The sequence below is a fragment of the Phaethon aethereus genome (assembly GCF_964289735.1).
Source record: "Phaethon aethereus genome assembly, chromosome: 2".
Classification (NCBI taxonomy): domain Eukaryota; kingdom Metazoa; phylum Chordata; class Aves; order Phaethontiformes; family Phaethontidae; genus Phaethon; species Phaethon aethereus.
Window position 1 is genome coordinate 124718834 of NC_138582.1, and position 19509 is coordinate 124738342.

The following is a 19509-nucleotide window of genomic DNA, read 5'->3' on the forward strand; positions in this document are numbered from 1 at the left end:
GAGTGGAGTAGAATTTATTTTTCAGTAAAGATAAAAGATAAAATTTTAGGAGGAAAAATTACTGACAACCAGAAGTTAAAACAGGAGTATTATTAACCAGGGGTAGAGGAGAGGAGGAGGAAGTACTTCAGCAGACACAGGAAGGAAATACTATGCTCTTTTGCCAGATTTCATCTTTGACACTAGTCTTTGGCTGATGAGTACTTGTTCAAATAGCTGGGAGGGTGGAGGAGTGTTTACCTCCCATTTGGTGCAAGGCAGATGGATGTGATGAGTGTGTATGTACCCACGTGTGGGCGAAATGGAAAAATGTGGCCTGTGCTTATTTCCTCTTCCCACTTCCATTTAGGTAATAACGCTCATATAAATGTTTTAATCATAACATTGATGAAATCTCAAACTGTTCTTTTTTCTTTTTTAAAGAGAAAAGAGAAGAAGCATCGTATGTATCTGCTGAATCACTCTGCTGCAGGAAAATATGAAAACAAAAAAATTGTTCAGACTGCAGTGGTTCTGTGCAAAATGATTTACACATTTTTCCGTAACAGATACATTTAAAAGTCAGTGTTAAATGGTCCTTAACCTGACTGCCATCTGGTATAAGCCGGTGTTGGTACAGGGGAGTGCTGAAGGAAACAAGTACAGAACAAATTCTGACTGGATCCAGGTCTAACAGGTTTTTTCACTCCTTTTGTTTATCTGGGATTGACGATCCAAATCGCCTGAAATGGTCAAAAGGGAGTCAGACCCAAAGTGTCGTTGGTCCTTGAAGGATTTGGTTTTGCTATCGTCACTCCACATGTGTAATCAATTACGAGCATAATTACATGGGTTTGGAGTCTGTTTGCTTGCAGTGCCAAGTTGCACATGGGCATTTATAGCAGTTAGCTATTTTGTACCGATTTTCCTCAGTATTTATGCTTTTCTTTTGCACGAGAGTCTGGTAGGATTCGGAAGGTTAACACAAGAACCAGGGAATGCCGACTCCTCATTATTTCAGAGGAAGAAGAGCACTGAAACCTATTAAGAAAATCTCTTCTGCAGGGGTGGCAGAACTCCACCGTGTTTCTGAGGCTCTGTCCATGCCAGCCGTGGTCAGCATTACCACCAGCTCCCTCTGGCATGACTAGGCAAAGCCCGCTGCATGCCCGGCAGCTCATCCCGGTGGGAAAGCCTGGGGTGAAGCCCGGGAGGGCGGCAACCTGTTTGCCTGGGACCTCTGCGGTAGGGCCGGTATTGGCAAGAGGAAGGCTAATGGCATTTGGGGAGAGTACAGGAGTACTACAGGGAAGAAAAGGAGTCTCAGACACTTACGCCAGGGCTGGTGGGAGATAGAAATGTTTAATTTGGCATCTTGCCCTAATGTTAGCCAAAAGGTGCAGAACCTTGTTAAATTGCTCAGCAGCAGTTCAGACCCAAGCATTGTACAGTTTGGGGAGCGCACGATAAGCCAGACGTGTACAACAGACAATGATGTGAAAGCAGTTCACAGGAATGTTTTCTTTCATAAATTGTATTTTTATTGGACAGCTTTTAAATTTTTATCATTAAAACTCGACTAAACACTTCCCTCTTGAGAGTGCTGAGGGAGGGAGGCTGGGGATTAATTCACTGGAGGTATCTTGGTGTCATTTTGTTTTGGGTACCAGCTGCTGATCTGATAAAGTGACTTCATGGAAAAAAATTACTTTCATTAAGTATCCTCTGTGTATATGATACATGCTTGCATTATAATGGCATTTCTTCTTGCAACCTGTCTGTGGGAAGAGAGTAGATCTGCTCATAGGACTTCTGGCAAAGTACTTGTGTAAAGAGGCAGTCTAGGATGGTAGTGTCTGAGAGCCTCAGGCAAAGATTAATATCTCTGTAACAGGACAATGCTGTCTGGAGAGTCTTTGCCTCATGGTGTCAGATACTAAAGTATCTTTTAATTAAAAAAAAAAAAAAAAAGGAAACAAAACCCAAACCAGAACAACAAACACCTCAAGACCTCAAGGAAGTATTTATCCCTAGCACCCTCTTCTGGGCAAGTTCCTAGTGTCAGGATTTTGCAACAACAGAGAAGAGTTCTTTAAGATCTTTTGTATAGTTTTAAATTGCTTTCTCTCTTGGGTACCTCTAATGTTCTTGCAGACTTACAGCTTCTGATAGAACAACAGAAGCAATTTCTTAATGCAATGCCTACCAATAATATTACCACGTGTAAAATACATTTTTTTTTCTTCATTGTGGTAGGTGTATACTGTTTATTAATTAGTTTTGAATATTTTACTTTATAACAATTCATCTCATGTTCGATATTCTTCACATAATCCTCATGACGATGCTACATACGTGGGTGGCATTATACAGTATTTTTAGCATAACCAATGAATATAGCAGAGACTGCAATAAGCACTGTTTTAGAAACCCAAGCACCTGCAAGACAGCTTGCTGTCATTATAAGGAAAACAAGGTAGCCCTAATTTCATTTCACTTTTTGCTGCAACGATAGCATTTCAGTTGTCTACTTGACATTTTCTGTGTGTTTGGAATGTCATAGTGACGAGTATTGGAGCCACTGGAAAGAATAGCATAGAGCTGGTGGTTTCTCAGTCGTACCTGGGAGCTGTACTCTCCATAAACAGTCCCTTTAGGCTCCTTTTGATTAAGAAAGGGAAGCTTTTCCCATGAAACGGTGGAAATTCAAACGCATGGGCTTTACTTTGCCAAGTGTACACCTCTCTGATCTGCCAGATTGCCAGCTTGGTTGCTACGTGTTCCCTTGTTGGGAATGCTCTGTGCACTGTGTGAGGTCACATCTAACGGGGACTTTTAACCTGCTTCTGGCACACGAGTCCTTATGTGATCTCCTGTTTGTGCTCCGACGGAATTCTGCATCCCATGTTCTGGCTAAGAGAAGTGTCCAAGAGAGAAGGTTTTTATTAAAAATAATATATTTTCCCAGAAACTTTTGTGTGAAAGCCAACTCTTGTGCATTCCTAGTAACTTAGTTTCTTCTCCTTTGTTATGGGACTTGGTAATGCTGCAAAAAAAATCAGTGTCTCCAGGAATTTTGGGTCACTAGAGCTATACAGCACTGATCTTTCCCTGATGGAAAACTCCTACTCCTATTGCTAACAGTTGCATATTTTACACTGAGGAAGATGTGGATGGGATGTGGTAGAACATGCTGACATGGTGAGAAGAGGAGGTTGAAGGTGTGAAATATGAGTACCGGAAAGGCTGGTAAAAGAAAGCCAAATGTATAGAAGAGAGATGAATAGGAGAGTAGACAAAGCCAATGGTAGGTTGAGTGTTCAGAAGTTAAGATGATCTTTACTTCGTTAATGACCTGCAGTGTCCTGTCCAGAGAAACATTACGTTCAGGCTTGTACTTAACCTCCATAGTGAAAACAGAGCATGGATAAGAAAGTAGAAGCTAGGAAAAACCCACCTAGCATGAATCCTTAAAGCCCTGAAGGCATTACCTGTCATCTGCATGAAGAACCCACCTTCTCCAATGCTTAGCTCTGGGGGTTGGCAGCACGCTGTGTGTCTGCTGCGGCTGCGTGGTTCAGAGCGCAGGTTTCTGAGGTCAGATCAGAGCAGCCTGTGTGGCGGGGTATGGATCTGCCGAGAGAGTATAAACTCCAAAGGGTACTGGCTGTTGATCATGGCTACCCCTCTTCTCCTTCCTTCCTGTAGAAAGAAAGCGTCTTTCTACAGGGCTTTATTTTGTGCTGTGTTTAGGCAAGAAACTGAATCGTAACCATATTTTAATTTAAGCCGTTAAAATATCTCCCATCAGGAATCTTCAGTCAGCTGGTGTAAATGTGACTGATCCTCACCTTGACATGGCTTTCTGCAGGACAAGAAGTATCTTCTGTAGCTAGCCTTGATGTTCTGAATAAAGAACATTCTGCTTATGGTAGTGTGTGTTTTAACTGTTTAACTCTGTGCTCTTTCTTCAGAGGATGTGCTGAGTAAAGATGCTGGGGAGTGTGCAATATGCTTGGAAGAGCTGCAGCAAGGAGACACTATAGCACGACTGCCTTGCCTCTGCATATATCATAAAGGGCAAGTATTTCTCAAGATGCATATAAAATTCTAGAAGGTTGCATTTATTGGAAAACTCCTCCAAGGGGTGCTTAAAGGAGCACTAAAATTTAATCGCTTTTTACAGTTAAAAAACAAACAAACAACAAAGAAACAACAGCAGCAACCCTAAAGATGTTTTTAAAATGACATCTTTCTGCATCTCCACCAATGTATTTTGAAGTCAGTTTTCCCTACTATAGTCTTTTCATGCTTGCATGAAAAGCCCACAGAAAAAATAAGGCAAAATCACCTATATGGGGAACATGCACATCATGGCTAGGGAGTTTAGGTTGTGTGTTTTGTCAGATGCTAACGGACTTGGGGGGAAAAGGGGGGAACACTTTTTATACCTGTTTCATATTTGTTTTCACAAGTGTCTGTAACTACAGGAAATAAAATGTCAATGAATGATATAAGATGGATTATAGTGTTAGTAGTGAAGTAACCTGTGTGTAAAACCTGGGTAGTAACTTGTAAAATGCTTCCTTAGAAAATTTTAACACTTAGGAAATTTAGTTTTTCAGCGGTGTTTAATATCCAGTTATTACTGTGGTTTGGGGTTATTACATTTTCCAATGATGTGTGTATATAACATATACTTCTTTGTATAATATAAAATCCTACTAGTCATTGAAATTGAGAAACCAATTTATATTCATATCTTACCGCTAAATGTTACTGAGATATTCATGTCAATTGTTTTAATTTTTGTCTTGTATCCAACAGCTGCATAGATGAATGGTTTGAAGTAAATAGATCTTGCCCTGAGCATCCATCAGATTAAGACAAGATTCATGTTTTAGGTAATATTTAATTTTAGACTACACTTCAACAATAAATATCTTTATTATCTGAAATAACTCTATGCTTTTTTTTTAACTTGTGAATTTGCTACTGTGTCTCAGAACTGCAATATTAATCAGTAAGTATTGACGTATATTGCAATATGTAAAAGGTTTCTGCATCCTTAGATGGCATGGTCTGAAACGATGTATTCCAGTTTTAGTACTGGAAAGTTGCAAGTCAGTGCCAACAAAGCTTTAACTTCTGAAGAGTATTTTTTTCCGTGGAAATGAAACAAAATTAAAATGATACAATTGTGTAATTTTGGGTTGTTCCATGAGTACTGGCATTTATTTCTGACAGAAGGCTTTTGGAATCCTATGAAAAAGTTGAAACTAGGTATTTTCAAAACCACTTTCATGTTAATGCATTCCAGAATGTTTACAATATATAAATAAATAAAAAATGTTAACATGTTTCTATCCATCCCATCTCAGAGGTTCACATTTTTCCAGCTTATGTTTTGTGTTAATGATCTCAGATCTGCAATCACTGTCAAAGGTTTAAAGGATAGGTTTATTCTTTTAGTTCAAAAACTTTATTTTGCATTAAACCACTGCCCCATAGCATTGCAAAACACACCAACAGTCATCATAATTCTTAGAGAAATGGAGATATCTGAAATTCTGGTTGGTAGCTGCGGGCTTGGTTTTGTTGTTCGGATGGAAATGGAAAAAAAATAATCTGAAGACTTCAACATCGGCATTTATTTGTTCATTTGTTTCACGTTGCTTCACGAGTCTTTGTTGCAGGTCACATTGCAGTGCTATGGTTGTTGCAGGGGTAGCAGAGAAAACCTGAAAGAGGGTATCCTGCTACGGGGATAATTGTTTTGTCCTCGGGGCAGTTAGCCAAAATTAATAAATAAGTTCCTATATTGCCCCCAACAAGTGAATTTTGGAAGAAGCCCACATGCTGTTTATGGACACATTTGTCTCTGTACATGCTCACAGGTGTCTAACCTCATGTTAAATCCAATTTTCTTTTTTTTCACAGCAGACATGGTGGTAATTGGGGCTTAGGGAAAAGGGGAAGGCAAACACGGCGGTTGTGCTCATGCTGTTTGAGTGTGTTATATACTGAAATAGCTAAAATTACGGTACTTTTTGCTTTTTCAACAGCTGCTTCCACTGATCAGAAAACATAGGAGATGTGAGGTTCCCTTGCTGAACACAGCGTGCCTGGCTTGAGACTTACAGTTCTTTGTGGCTGAAAAAGGCAAAGATGGACAGTGACATGGAAAAAGCATTGCAGACACCGGTTACTTGCCAGTAGCGCTCAGTATACCAAACACTCACGCAAAGGACACACAGGGATTTTGAAAATGCTGCACATTCTGTAACAATCGACTCCCCACAGACATTACTGACACTATTTTATATCGAAGGCCAAAGTTCCGAATATCAGCCTAACTTCTGGTTCTGTGACGAAGCAGGTTATTGGACATGTTTCCTACTGCCTCAAGTGGAAGCGGAGACGTTCGATACATGCTATCTGAGACCCTTGCAGGAGGGTGGCCCCGGGTTTGAGTGGGAACGTTTTCACCTTCTCGTTGGCTGAAGAAGAGTAAATGGCAAACTAAATATAATCTAACAGTGTGACCTTAATTTACTGAATTCACACCCTGTTTTACGTTCTTCACTTTTTTTCAAGAACCGAAAAACATAAACTTCTCTGCATAGGAATACTGTATTTCAAAATTTTGTAACTAAACCTTTGTCACAATGCAGTCCAAAGAGTAAAACCAAGACAGGTAACTAATTTATATTGATCAAGCTATAGGGATTGTTGAAATCTGCACATTGTATTGCTATTTAAGTAACTAAAACTTCTCTTTTACTGCTTGTGAGTAAAACCAACAACAACAAAAATGCAGCAAAGCAAAATCTTACAGCTATGCAACTTTTTTTTAAATAGGAAAAAAAAGATGAATTACCAATTTTAAGTGCTGCCAGTTAAGGTAATTTGTTTAACGGGTATTTTTTTAAAAATGTTTCAGGTAATTATTTTATTGTACTACTCTCATCTCCAGGCTGCCTCCTGAGGTGTAAATGAATAACTGCAAATGTGGGCACAGCAAGAGGGTTTTTTTACAGGCATGGATGAGGTAACATTGAGGTGGGATTTGTGTTTAATTTTTAAAACACGCAAGTGTTTGTTTTCTTGGTTGAATGTTTTTTTTGATGGCAGGATCTGTAGTACTTTGCATCTAAAGCCTTGGTCTCTTTGTGTGGAGGGCAGCATTTGACAGTGTGGTTTCTTTTTCTAAAAAATGCACCTGCATTTATTTAATTTATTATTGTTTTACTGTATTATATTGGTATAACCAGGGCTCTGTGAAACACAGGATGTCTCTGGGGGGGGTACACCAAGTAAAACTGTGGGTAAGTATTAGTTCCCATAAAGTATCACAGTTAAAAAAAAAAAGGGGGGGGAGAAAATAAACTGGAACAGATATCAGGGCTTAGCATCATACTTTTTGTATCAAGAATTAATCATAGTAGTTTCTGAATTTCAAAGTCCAGGGAAGACTTACGAATATTTATTAGCGACAGCATTTTCAGTGTGTTTCAATAGTTAAAATGAATTGCACAACACTTCAAACATTTTTCTTGTACGTACATAATTCTGCTTTTCTCTTTTTGTTTAAGTACATATTTGTCTCTGTTGCTACTGTGATTCATATCAAAAAGGGCAAAGAACAGGAGCAATTGCTGCTGTCTGGAGAACAAGTGCAGTGCACGTTACTAAACTCTCCTATCTTGCTTGCAGAGCAATTCTTGCCTGGATAACATTTTCTCTTAAATGTTGCTCTGTAAAATGCCTTTGTTACGCTGTAAATCTAAAGGAGTTCAAACTAGATAGTTGTCATAATCGCCGGTGCAGTTTCTACACTTTAGGGCTTGTATCACTGGTTTCAGCTGAACCTGTAACTATGGGGCCCTGTTGTATTCTCTTTTTCAGTGGGAGCAGAACCATTTTGTCACACTTTCAATTCTGTAATTACATCAAATGTACAGTCGGTCCCTGTACAGATTCCCTTTTAGCTGAGAATATTTGTGTTGCCTTGTATTATCATGGAGGGGAGGGAGGGTATAAGGAATTACAGCACCTGTAATACTCGAATAGTGGTGTTGCCACTTTTCCAATGTTTTTAAATTCCTGCTATCTCCTGAAAGTAAAGCTTTTGCATTTGCATTGATTTAATGTTTACTGTTGGCTTCATGCCTACAGAAACTCACCTGTAATAATGTAAAGGGAGTAGGTAAGTGTTTTGGTGTCCCGTGCTCCAAGGTCATAGATAGTCTTTGGCTTGGGGATTTAAGTAGGTAAATATTATAAACATAAATCTGTTTACAACTTAAGCTCAGTTTTGGTAGTTCATATTTCTAGTTCATTTACAGTTTTGTTTTTTTTTTTTCCAAAAACCTTAATTTCCTGTATTCAGATGCAAATAGCTGGTTTAAAGACCCAGCAGTCCTGGGTCTTGCTGCCCTACGTGTAGGGCAAGTGTCTGACAAGAATGCCACTAGCAATCGCACTGGTGCGTGGTGTTACAGGCAAGAGCCCGTTGCTGCTTCCGTCGCCACAGTAGAGCAGCAATACCGTGGATTATTTGAGGGACTGATACGAGCTCAGCCTTAGATCCTAGGTTGGCCTTCTAGTATCCATAAATCTCTTCTGAAAGGCTGTGGGAGGTTTTCTTGTATCAAAACCTGTACTATAGAGCAGGCCTAGAATGACCCTGGAAGCATGAGAGTGGTGCTTGGGCTTGAGAATGCCTGTGGAAATTCACCTCCGTAAGCTTTTATCACCAGCTGTGTTGGTCAGTTGGTGATGACCATGCTGTAGACGTAGCTCTCATAGGCAACTCCTTCATTTTAAAAGCATCCTCACAGTTGTCCTGAATCGTTGTGCTTCAGAAGCAGAAAATAAACACCAACCAAGTCCTGTGTCTCGATCAAGGAATACCCCACTCATCCACAAGAAGCAATAACTTAAATTACGGTGCGATACGCTTCTTTGCCTGTAAATATATTGAGATTGCCAATTCTGTGCTGTTTCAGAGTATTTTCTGTCATCTGGCCTATATCTTCCCTAAGTATGTAAGGGTGTGAAATAATTCCCATACTCAGGTCTGCCATAAACACGCTGCTTGCCAGAAGGGGAAGAGTAGACTCAACACTGTCTTGAAATATGAGATTTTTCTGAACTTGTAACATACCCATGTGTCTTGAGTAGCAACTTGTGTTCTGAAGTTCATAGTGGAGGTGGCTACGATTGGGATTGTATATAACCCTATGCCATACACTACCAAGAGAGCCATGCTAGTGTCAGCACAGGGCAGCCATTGTCCTGTCTCTTATAAAGCAGTATATCTATAATAACACCTTCCTTTTGAAGGAGGTAGCTAATTTTGTTTCAATGTGTACGTTCGATGGTGAGTTCACTGGGACATAAAGCAAAAATATAAAGCACACTGCAAATTTGTGCTATTTGATTTTGGGGAAGAATAAAGCCTGAAACAGATGGTCTTATTTGTAATCAATTTAACTTTCATATTCAAGGGTAAGTGTACTGCAGTATTTTGAAATGGAAAACGTGTAGGTGATGTACAAAGACGTGGGTGGATGCTTGTGGCCTCTTTTCCCCTGCTCCCCGCTCTTTACGGTGTAAAGGGAGTTTTATAACCTAATCTCAAGATTTATACATTTATCATAGTTCTTAATGTTAAGAGCACTGGCTTTTTAATGAAGTCTTTGCTGAAGGGCTGGTGAGCTGGTAAAACTGAATCCCAGAAGATTAAAATCTCAGAAAATGTGGGAAAGATAATTTTTATTCAGAAATGTGGATCTTTGGTGTTTCTGGATGGATGACACCTAATACTTAAGATGTGCTTATGGACTCTCTTAGTATGCTGCCTTTTCCATGTGAGGCCTTCAGAAACTTGCCCCATTTCTTCTGTGTCCCACCAAAAGCAGGGAACTTGGCACTTGAATATTACTACTCTATCTACAGAAACAGCAACAAAGCGTATGTTGGTTTTGATGTAGGCCATGATCTCTCTGAATTTCTGTGAATTTTAGCTGCTTTCTTGCATTGAAAGAATATTTGTGTGCGAATTTGGTATTGTTGTTTTGGACCTACTAATTTTGCTACACGGGTGGGAGTTTCCTGCCAAGAGACTACCATATCCCTGGGAATGCAGAAGTGCTACTATGGACCTTGCAGCTCACCTTTGCCAGTGGAGAACTATCTCATTTTTTGATGAGTGTTATATTTTGATTCATTTTCCACCCTTCCAAGCTTAAAAGTCATTTTAGTATCATTTTCTTCTCCTCTTCCTAGCTGAAGACATGATATATTTTAGGCCATACCTGCTCAATCTTTGGACAGGCTTTCCATTGGCATCAGCAAAAGTAACGTAAGAGGTTGTAGCTAGAAGAGGAGGGCTTGTTAGGGGTTTTGCCATAACCCAGCCAAAAGTCTCTTCCTGCAGCAGTGTCATCAGCTCATACCACTTCTTGTCGTTCAAAGTATTCTGTGTAAGACATTCATGACAGAACCGTGTCCAGTTTTTGTTTCTGAAATGTAAAACTTCTGTGATGTTTCTCCATATAAATTAACCTGCTTCTAAAATCAGGTTGAAGATGTTTTAGCCGGGGGGGGGGGGGAACCTGAAAAAAAACAGTCCTTACTCTCAAGTTGCATTTGATTCTCTTACTCCACAGTTCAGCTGGCTTCCCAAGCTGCTGCATCATGTTCTGTAAAGGCATTTCTCAATTAAGTATGTCAGAGCTGATGATGGGATAAACTGTAACATGACCTCACTGTGGGGCATTTTGAGTTGGAAGAATTCCTCAGGTAAACCACCGTAGGAATATCCTGCACCCGAAAAAAATTTGGACTTGGTTCTGTCTTTGATCTAGTAAGTTGCCAGTGTACAGGAATTAGAAGGCAGCAAGCCCACTAGCTGATCTTTCTGGCAGCTTTTAATGTATGTATGTTTGTTTGAGAGACTTTTGCCCTTGAGTGTGCTTTGGCAAAGATTTTGCAGCGATAAGTAGGATTGCTCGATTCTGGCAGAGTTTCAAGTGTAAGTAACCCCACGTTGCAAGAACTTAATCTGTTGCTGAATCCTGTTCCTCTTGTTTTTCCTCAAATCTGTCCCTTACATTGCTAATTTGTTATATTTAATAGTAAACACTTCTCAACATGACTGGTCACAAGCTCTCAAGGTGTGAAATGCTAACGTGAAGAGACAGGGAAGTGTGATTCTGTGCTCTTCCTGTATATATTAAGATGAAGCTGAAGTATTCATACAGTCAGGAATTCTCTCCTAGCTGATATTGCCAAAGCACTATAACTTTCAAGGAAGAAGGGAGGTAGCTTAGCTGTAGAGGGGGTGTTTTAATGAACTACTTAATTTTAAAAGCTGCAGCATCACACTGAACCAGTGGTGATCCCGCATTCACCTTATCACTTGATTGCAGATCTCTTTCTGGTGCTTTCTACCCTTTGGCAGGTACCTGCTGGTAGGGAGCAGAGTGTATATTCCCCTTTTTTTAATATGTCTCTTCCCACAGAGCTAACCCTGCCCACAACGAGTTAGAGGGAACTCCGTGCTAGCTTCTAACCTGCCACCTGCACGTGCAGTGGTAATGGACATGGTCTTCCTTCATTGCCCGGAGCAGAAATCGGAATGTAATTTGCAATGTCTAATGTAAAACATGTTTGTTGTTTGTTTGTTTTTAGTTTTTTTAATTGAGCAGTATGATTGCAAGTTGATGTAAGCTGTTCTAAGGTACTCTCTTCAGTGGTTTGCCAGTACATAATCATGAATGAAAATATTTTTTTATTGATTTTTAGGTTGTATGTTTAACATTCCATTCATGTAAAATATGTACAAATATATGTAATAAATCTTTTGAAGCACAGTTTTCTTCACACTTCCAGGTGATTTTTTTTTTGGTAAGTATTAGTGAAAGCGGCACCACTGCGGGGCAGAGTGTCTGTACATGCTGCAGACCAAGCCGAAGCAGAGGAAGGAAAAGCAACGCGTGGTCTATAGTCACAGGGAGAAAAGCCCCTTGGTATCTCGCCTGTCTGCCGTTCTGCAGGTGGGAGTGCAGACCCTCTGGGCCAGCCTCTGGCCCCTCACAGAGCCCCTTCCACGCTTCGCGTAGCCTGCGTGGCGGCTATGTGAGCGGCTTTCATCCAGCCGGCCGAGGACAGTCTTGGCAAAGCAGAGCTGATGTAACTGCTGTTTCGCCAGGGTGGCCGGTGGCTGGAGGCGAGGCGTCTCTTGTTGATGTGTCCTCTGGTGATCCTTGGCAGCTGTGATGGCCTTCAAGGTTAGCATAAATTGGAGCTGCCAGGGCTGGAGGTGAGAAACTCGTGGGTGGTTTAAGAAATAAAAAGAGGGGGTAAGGGGGTGGCAAACAGCCCTTTCTCATCACCTAGGGACTGGGAATCTCCATCAAAGCATGAAGCTACGTTTAACACGCTGCTCGTTCCTTTGGTTTCCTCTACCCAGATACCATTCTAGCTTCCTCCCAAAACATTTCATAGATACCTCTTCAAAACTGACTCCCTACCAGTGTACCCAGTGCGTGGATTTCCGTGTCCCCGACGGTCACCAACACTCTTCCCCTCTGTCCCTAAGTAGCTGGGAAGAGGCTACTACACCAGGCTCCCGCAGAGATGCGTTCACTGCTGGAGGAGGGAGTTTCTACCCAGAGCCACCAAGGACGTTAAGTCGTTCTCCAGCTGAGCTCGCTGGCAAGGGCAGAGCACTGCGCCGCTGACCGCCCGGAAACCTCCTCCCCAGGCAGCGGCTGCAGCTGCCGAACTCCTCGGGTCGCCGCCAGCGCAGCAGGTAGCTGTGGGTAAGAGACGCGGCGCGTTAGTTACTACTCCACATCTTCCCGCTTGTCCCGGCAGCAGCTGAGGAGCTGCAGCCCTTGTGTGAAAAGTGAAATGAGCACGGGGGCACAGATGAGATGCGTCCTACCGAGGACGCACAGGTTTTGGGTGGTGTACGGTGTCAGTCTGATTTTACACCCCTTCCGCTACACTAGCTGGGGATGGAGCTGTGGGTGCTCTGAGCAAAACCAAAGTGCATTTCACCGAGGTCACGTGCGGGTGGGGAAAATGAAAGGATTTCATGCCCTGGGCTGGAAACGCCTCCTCTCATGCTGGTGTGCTGCATCCTGACCCAACAGGGTGCTGCTCCCAGCCGGGGGGGCTGTCGGCAGGCTCGCAATAGCTGCCGGTGGAATGAGATGCAAGGATTTATGGCATGGGTTCCTCCACGGGTGGGTGTCCGTCCTTGCTCGCTCAGCTTTTGAGAGAAGCTAGGAGTAGCTGAATGTGGTGGTAAAGCACGGTGACAGTTAGGACCCTCGCAGTTCTCTCTGTGGGAAGTGGTAGTTTTAATGCATGAATTATTCAGGTCTGCACCAAGAGACAGTTGGATGTAATTACTAAGGAATCCCTTGCTAGTGTAACTTTTTTGCCTCCCCCTCCCTGATCGCCTTCTGGGAAGCCTGAATTCCTTCACTGCCAGTAATTCCTGTGTTTTCCTCCGTCTCGAGCTGTATTACAAAGCAATTGATAACCGGTTAGAGCTGCATTTGGCTTTGTATCAGGAAAATCTGCTGGAAATTATTCTAGTTCAGTAGGTATGGGATTTCATGTGTGGAATTTAAATTGGTGGCATCTGTTGGTATCATGTCCTGCCCTCCTGCCTATGGCTGGGGCGTGGGACATGGTGCCCCTGCCCCAAGTTGCTTGTCTTGGGGTGAACCGGGTGGCAGCGCCAGCCCCGGGCTGTTCCCGGGGGCTGTCGGGGTGAGATGGTGATGCCGCACGCGTGTGTGCGTGTCTGGCCCCGCTCCTGCACGCCGTTGCTTGGTACAGCCCATGATACGTGTCCGCTTCTGGATGCAGCGTTGCTTTTAGCAGGAAGTGGAGCAAAACACACAGCCTGCGGCAGGGAGAGAGGGAGGGGAGAGTCCCCTGCAGCAGCTGGAGCTAAACGAGGGCGTTTTCTGCCCTGGTTTTTGAGTGCCCTGTGCTGGGAGCTCTCCTGCTCCTGCCAAGGCTACAAAGACTGGAGCAATGTCTGTGCCTGGATGAGCGCAGGCTGGAGCCTGCTGGTCTCTGCAAACATCCCCAGGCACGTTCGTTTAGCTGAGGAGGTGCCCAGCTCGATGCCACCCTGCAGGGAGAGGGGTGCCCATGTCCAAAAAGCCAAACAAGGCCGCGGAGGATGCTGCTTGCGAGGTGCTGCGCAGCTCGTGCCCACCATCTCCTCGCCAGCCACTGGACAACAAGGAGCCTCAGCAAAAGCCAAGTCAGGTGGAGTTTTCCAGCCCATGTTTAATAAAGCATCTGTTTTCTGAGGGGGATGAGATCAGGGATGCGTGGGGGCAGGGAGGAGGGTTTGACATAAATAAATAATTGTGTAAAGCCCATCCTCAGTTGACGCAAGATGACTCACTCCTCATAAAGGCAAGAGTGTAGAGGAGGCAGATATTAAAAGCACGGGGACGGGTCCTCAGCTGAGCTCGGTGGAGACTGCAGGTGCTTGGTGCCTCTCTGGATTTGGCCCATTAGCTTTTCAGTCATGTTTTGTGTCGAGTTCCTGCCCTGCTTTTTGTTTTCATCCTGGTTACAGATGTCTTTGTTTGAACACACGTTTAAATTTTAACAGTGACTTCCCCCCGCCCCCTTCCCCTCCTAGTTGCATCTTTAAGCCGGCCTCAAACAGAAGGAAAAAGAAAACCAAAAGCCTCTGTCCAAGCCCAGACAGGCTTTGTCACCGAGGAGAATGACCACCATGGGGCCATCCCCCCCGTGCTGCGGTGAGGTGTCCTCACCCGCTGCCTCAGTGGACCCGGGTGACTTCTCAAGGGAGCAGCTTTCCCCTTCACAAATCACCCAGGCCAGGATTAACATTTGCTAAACTCAGGATTAGAGTCTGGCAGGTAACGGCAGCGTGAAGACTTGACAGCTTCATTTGCTCTAGCCCATGAGGTCTAAGTCTCCTGGCTCACGAGGCTTTAGCAGCTAATTAAGTTGCTGCCTTCAGTGTACAGGACGAATCCCCAGAGGAGAGCGGTTGGGCATAATTTAGTTGCTTGCAAAGAGTTTGCTAGAGCTGGAGCTCCGGCTCTCTTCCCCGCGAGAGCAAAGGGGACGCTTCCACACAGGGCCGGCTTGCTCTCGGGCTGCCGGCTTGGAAGTGGCCCATCGGGCATGCCACCAGCAGCCACCTCGCTGGGATGGGAGAAGCGCCGCACCTTTCTCAGCGAAGGTGCTCAAATCTGGGCTCACTTGGCGCTGCACAAAACGGTCGCTGGCTGAGGGTGCTAAGCTTGGGGAACGTGTCCACCCGTTCCTTGTCAGTCCTGCTGGGCTGGCAGGAGGGGCTGCGTGTGAGCAGGGCGTGATGATTTAGTCGTGCTCCGTTAAGCGTGGGCCACCCCGACTTGCTGACACCTCCAAAGCGGCGCCGCTCCAGAGGGGCGGCAGCAGCCCCCAGCATGTGGGGCTGCCGCCCTCCGAGCCAGGTTGTGGTGGTGGGGCTGTGAAAGCTGGTGGCTCTGGGGCAAGGGAATGAGAGGAGACAACAAAGCAGGAAAATTGCATCTGGTGAGGTGATGGAGCCAATCCCCAGTGAATGACCCTGAACTGCCCCACGTGTGGGGCCAGGACTGGGATTTGGACCCCTGGCTGTGCCTTAGCAGGTCCATGAGACAGAGAAAATGTGGTGGCAGCTACCAGCAGGACAGCCATACCTGCTTCCTCCTCTCCTGTACCCGGCGCCCATCTCCGCATCTTCCATTTCCACATTGCCCTGGAAGGTCCCGGCCTCCCGGGGCTGTTGGGGACCCTCCTGTTCAGCAGCCCTGGTGCCAGCAGCGGCTGCAGGCCCTGTGCATGACAAGCATTTACGTACCGCCGCCACCTTAACGCGCTGCTGAGCTCGGCCGGGTGAGGCGGCCTCAGCCCTGCCAGCAAGCTGCTGCTTGCCGGTGGGTGCAGCCAGCCAGGGACTCCCCGCTGGCGGCGCGGGAAGGCGCAGGACATCCCCACTTCCCCAGCATAAGGCGATGGCCGTAATTTTTGCCCTGGGCTGACTATAAGACCAGTTTTTATTCCCTCACCCACCTGCCATGATCTCCCGTGGCTTGATGCTGCTGAAGCCAAAGCTGCTGTTTTCTCTGAAACATCATCCCTCCTTTCAAGCCCCGCTGCGTACCTGAGGCAAGTCGTTCCAAACCTTTGGAGTTCATGCCCTCACCTCTCGTTTACCTCTGGCAGTGGAGAATGAACACCGGCTAATTTCGGCCCCCTTGAGATTCATGGGGATCCGAACATTAATTCCCCAAGATAAAAGAGCGGACTCCCCAGCACCTGTGGCGTTCCCTGCATCCTCTCGCTGTTTGGGAAGCGAGGAAGGACTCGCCACTGCTGCTACGCTGTGTTTTCAGAAGCCTCGCCCATCCCGCTGGGGAACCCAGAGCCCCCAGCAAGCAAACAGAAACCATCTCCTCTGAGTAAATTCGGAGTCCCCAGGTGCAGCGGGCAGCTCCCGACCTGGCCTCCATTTTCATCTAGCACAATCCTGCTATTTTCTTTCTACCTGCTAAAGCAACAGTCAAGTCCTTCATGCACAGCTGCACCTTTTTGCTGCTAAACTTAGCAGTTCCATCAGTTGAAGTGGACCCGTCCTTCCTCACGGCGCACCCACCACACCTTCGCTCCCGAGCACAGCCGGCGATGACGAAGTTTTGCACTAGGCTCCTGTTCTCCCCTGCCAAACTGAGGGGAGGGAGTGAAGCTAAAGGGAAAGAGGCGTGGGGCTCTTACTGCCTTTTTGGTCAGAATTAGTTAAGCTGTCACGGTCCGGTCTTGATCTCGCCAAGTGCCTTGCTTGAGCAAAGCCCAAGGACTTGCAGGCAGCCTGTTCGAGTTCTTTAAAAAGCTGTTTATTATCACAGTGGACAAGTGGAAAAAACATAAGGCCACGTACAGAGAAGGTCTTAGCAAATTACAAGCAAGTCTTAAGAATGTTACAGCTGTCTGCGGATTCGAGAAAACAAGACTCTCCCTGCAAGCTGCAAGCGTGTTGCTCCGATGCGCTCTACAAATAGTCCAGTAAGACTACGAAGAAAGAAATGCAGCCTGAAAATCTGTGCCAATAAACAAGGAAACTCCAGCTGCTCCCAGAGCAGCAACCCGTTTCCCCAGCACCAGACTGCCCAAGCTGGGACGCGCTGCGTGAAGCAGACCCTCTGCCCCGGGCCAGTTGGGAGCAGGATGCTGTGCAAACCCCTGGGTTTTGTCAAAGCCAGCCCGAACTGTGCTCAGACCTTCAGCTCAGCCCAAACGAGTGCTCGCGGCCCACGGCCACCTCTGAAATGAGCGGCTGCGACCAGCATGGTCACCGGCACCGTAATTGGTGCCAAACTCCCTCCTACGCTGAGCTGGGCCTGATCCTGCCACCGCTTACTCTGAGGCCGCATTTAGCTGCTGACCCTGAAAACACTGCCCTGGATGCCGGGCTTGTAAGAGAATTTGCAACAGGGTTGAGGTGGTTGTCCGGCTGCTAATGGCTCCAAAGGCTGCTCTAAACCAAAAAAGGGGCAGAAGTGTCTGTGTTGGAAAGCCTGGAGGGAGCCGTCATGGACTGTTTGTACTACTTCAGTCTACCAGTGAAATGACAGGAGCTGGAGTTTTAAAAACTGTATTTTCTACCTGGTAAATGAGCAAATAATTCAGTGATTAGAGGAAATTGGGAGCACACTTCCCTCCAACACAGGCAAATGACATCTCTTGTGAAGGCCCTTCCTGCATCCGTGTCTCTTCCCCTCCATAAGGGCAGGCTGGCAAAACAGGAACAACGTTTTGACAAGGTGTGTGGGTGTCTTGACTTGTTAGAGACGCTGAGAAGTCTTTAAAGGCAGATGCTTTGGCAGATGTTTTTGCAATTGAAATGCAGCTCATCTGTAACCGTGTGCCCTTTTGTTTCAGTAAACAAATGGCTCAGGTGCAGAAATCATTCCAGCAAGCCAGCTTTCCTCTGGAAAGGTCTAAAAGCCTCATCTGTCTCCCTGGGAAAAATCAGTGCTGATACCACGGATAGGGAGGAAAAGCCACTGAAAAATAACAACCACCAAGTTCTTTTTCTTCTCTCTTTTTTTTTTTTTTTTTAGCTGCTGGTTTTGTGAAAAGCTTTACGAGTATTTTAAAATGCGTTAGTGACCTGGAGTAGACAGAATTGGGGACTGGGAAAGGTCTGCTACCACACAGGAAATGGAGAATCTCTGACCTACAATGCAAGCCTTTTTTCATGTTTTGCTTTTATGGGGCCGATTTGGGAAACAGGAAGGTGAGGGTTCCTTGGTTTGGCATTTTAACTGGAGATTCTTCTTCCAGCCTACCACGGTTTTGTGGGTTAGTCAGAAACTGGAGAATTGTTTCTCAAAGTTTTGGGGAGGTGGTAACATGCGAGAAGGAAGGAAAACAGATCATGCTTTTCTAGTTTAGGTTCCTTGAACACAGTGGGGGGTAGAATTTGAGTTTACCTTTGTAAAGCATGCCTAATTTGCACACACACACAAAATCAAATACCCCCCTCCTTTGTAAACTGGTTTCATTATAGGGCATCTAAAGTTACACTCCCTAAACACTAATTATTTGAGGAGGGGGATAATGTTTTGTTGCTGGTCCTTATCATTGCTACCTGCCCTTTGCCTTGTACTTTCCACCAATTCAAGCATGGAATAAAAGCTTTCCATGCAAATCTCAATCCTTCTCTGTGCTTACACATTGCTGGGAGGAGGGATTTCTACTGATTTTCAATCGTCCCTTCTCCCCACTGCAGCTAGAGGCAGCTTAATATTGGTGTATTGCCACCAGCAGAGTGTCTAGGCCATGAGCCAAGGCAATGAACAGCCTGCTAATTAATTTTTCACATTTCTTTCCAGACCCCCTCCCCAGAACAAACACTGTAAAAACAGGAGGTGGCAGTTTCTCCACAGCCCTCAGGAAATTCTAAGCAAAAGAACTTTGCTACCAGTTTTATGCTTTTACAGTGATGGAAGTAAGGACTTCTGGTTGTATAAAAGAAAATGTATTGGTTTCAATGTGGAAAAAAAGATTATTGCAAGTAATCTGACCCTGATGTACCCATTTCTCAAAAAATAATAATGATGAAAAAAAGAGGCAGTGTCTACAATGCTGCCTGTAGTCAGTGGAGAAATAAGGGCCTAATTTCTAGGCATGAGAAAGGTATTCATGTTGAAAACATTGGTAGTATGCAACTATTATAGATGAATTATGTTTCCAGTAAAGCTATGTATGTTCATTTTCAGTTATGAGGCAGATAATACTGTCAGCTTGTGGAGTTTGTGCATCTTGTACCCTTTCTTGCATATATGTGTGTTTATTTAGGTATATAAATAAGAGATTATTTACATCAGTGTACAGAATAAATCTAAACTCAGTTTAGATCCTGCCAGTGGATTTGGTCTGTTAACACTTTGCATTTCGTCTTCAAAGCACCATACAAAC

The 19509-nt window shown here is 44.6% G+C and overlaps 1 protein-coding gene across 1 annotated transcript in view; it reads left to right on the plus strand.

Moving 5' to 3' along the window:
* Positions 1-4864, plus strand: part of ZNRF2 (zinc and ring finger 2) — a gene marked incomplete at its 3' end in the record, with an annotated part of 60950 nt that extends 56086 nt beyond the window's left edge. Inside the window, 2 exon segments of the mRNA XM_081996703.1 lie at positions 3954-4059; positions 4807-4864. Of these exon segments, the coding sequence (XP_081852829.1) occupies positions 3954-4059; positions 4807-4864 (164 nt within the window).
* Between the last annotated feature and the right edge of the window lie 14645 nt (positions 4865-19509).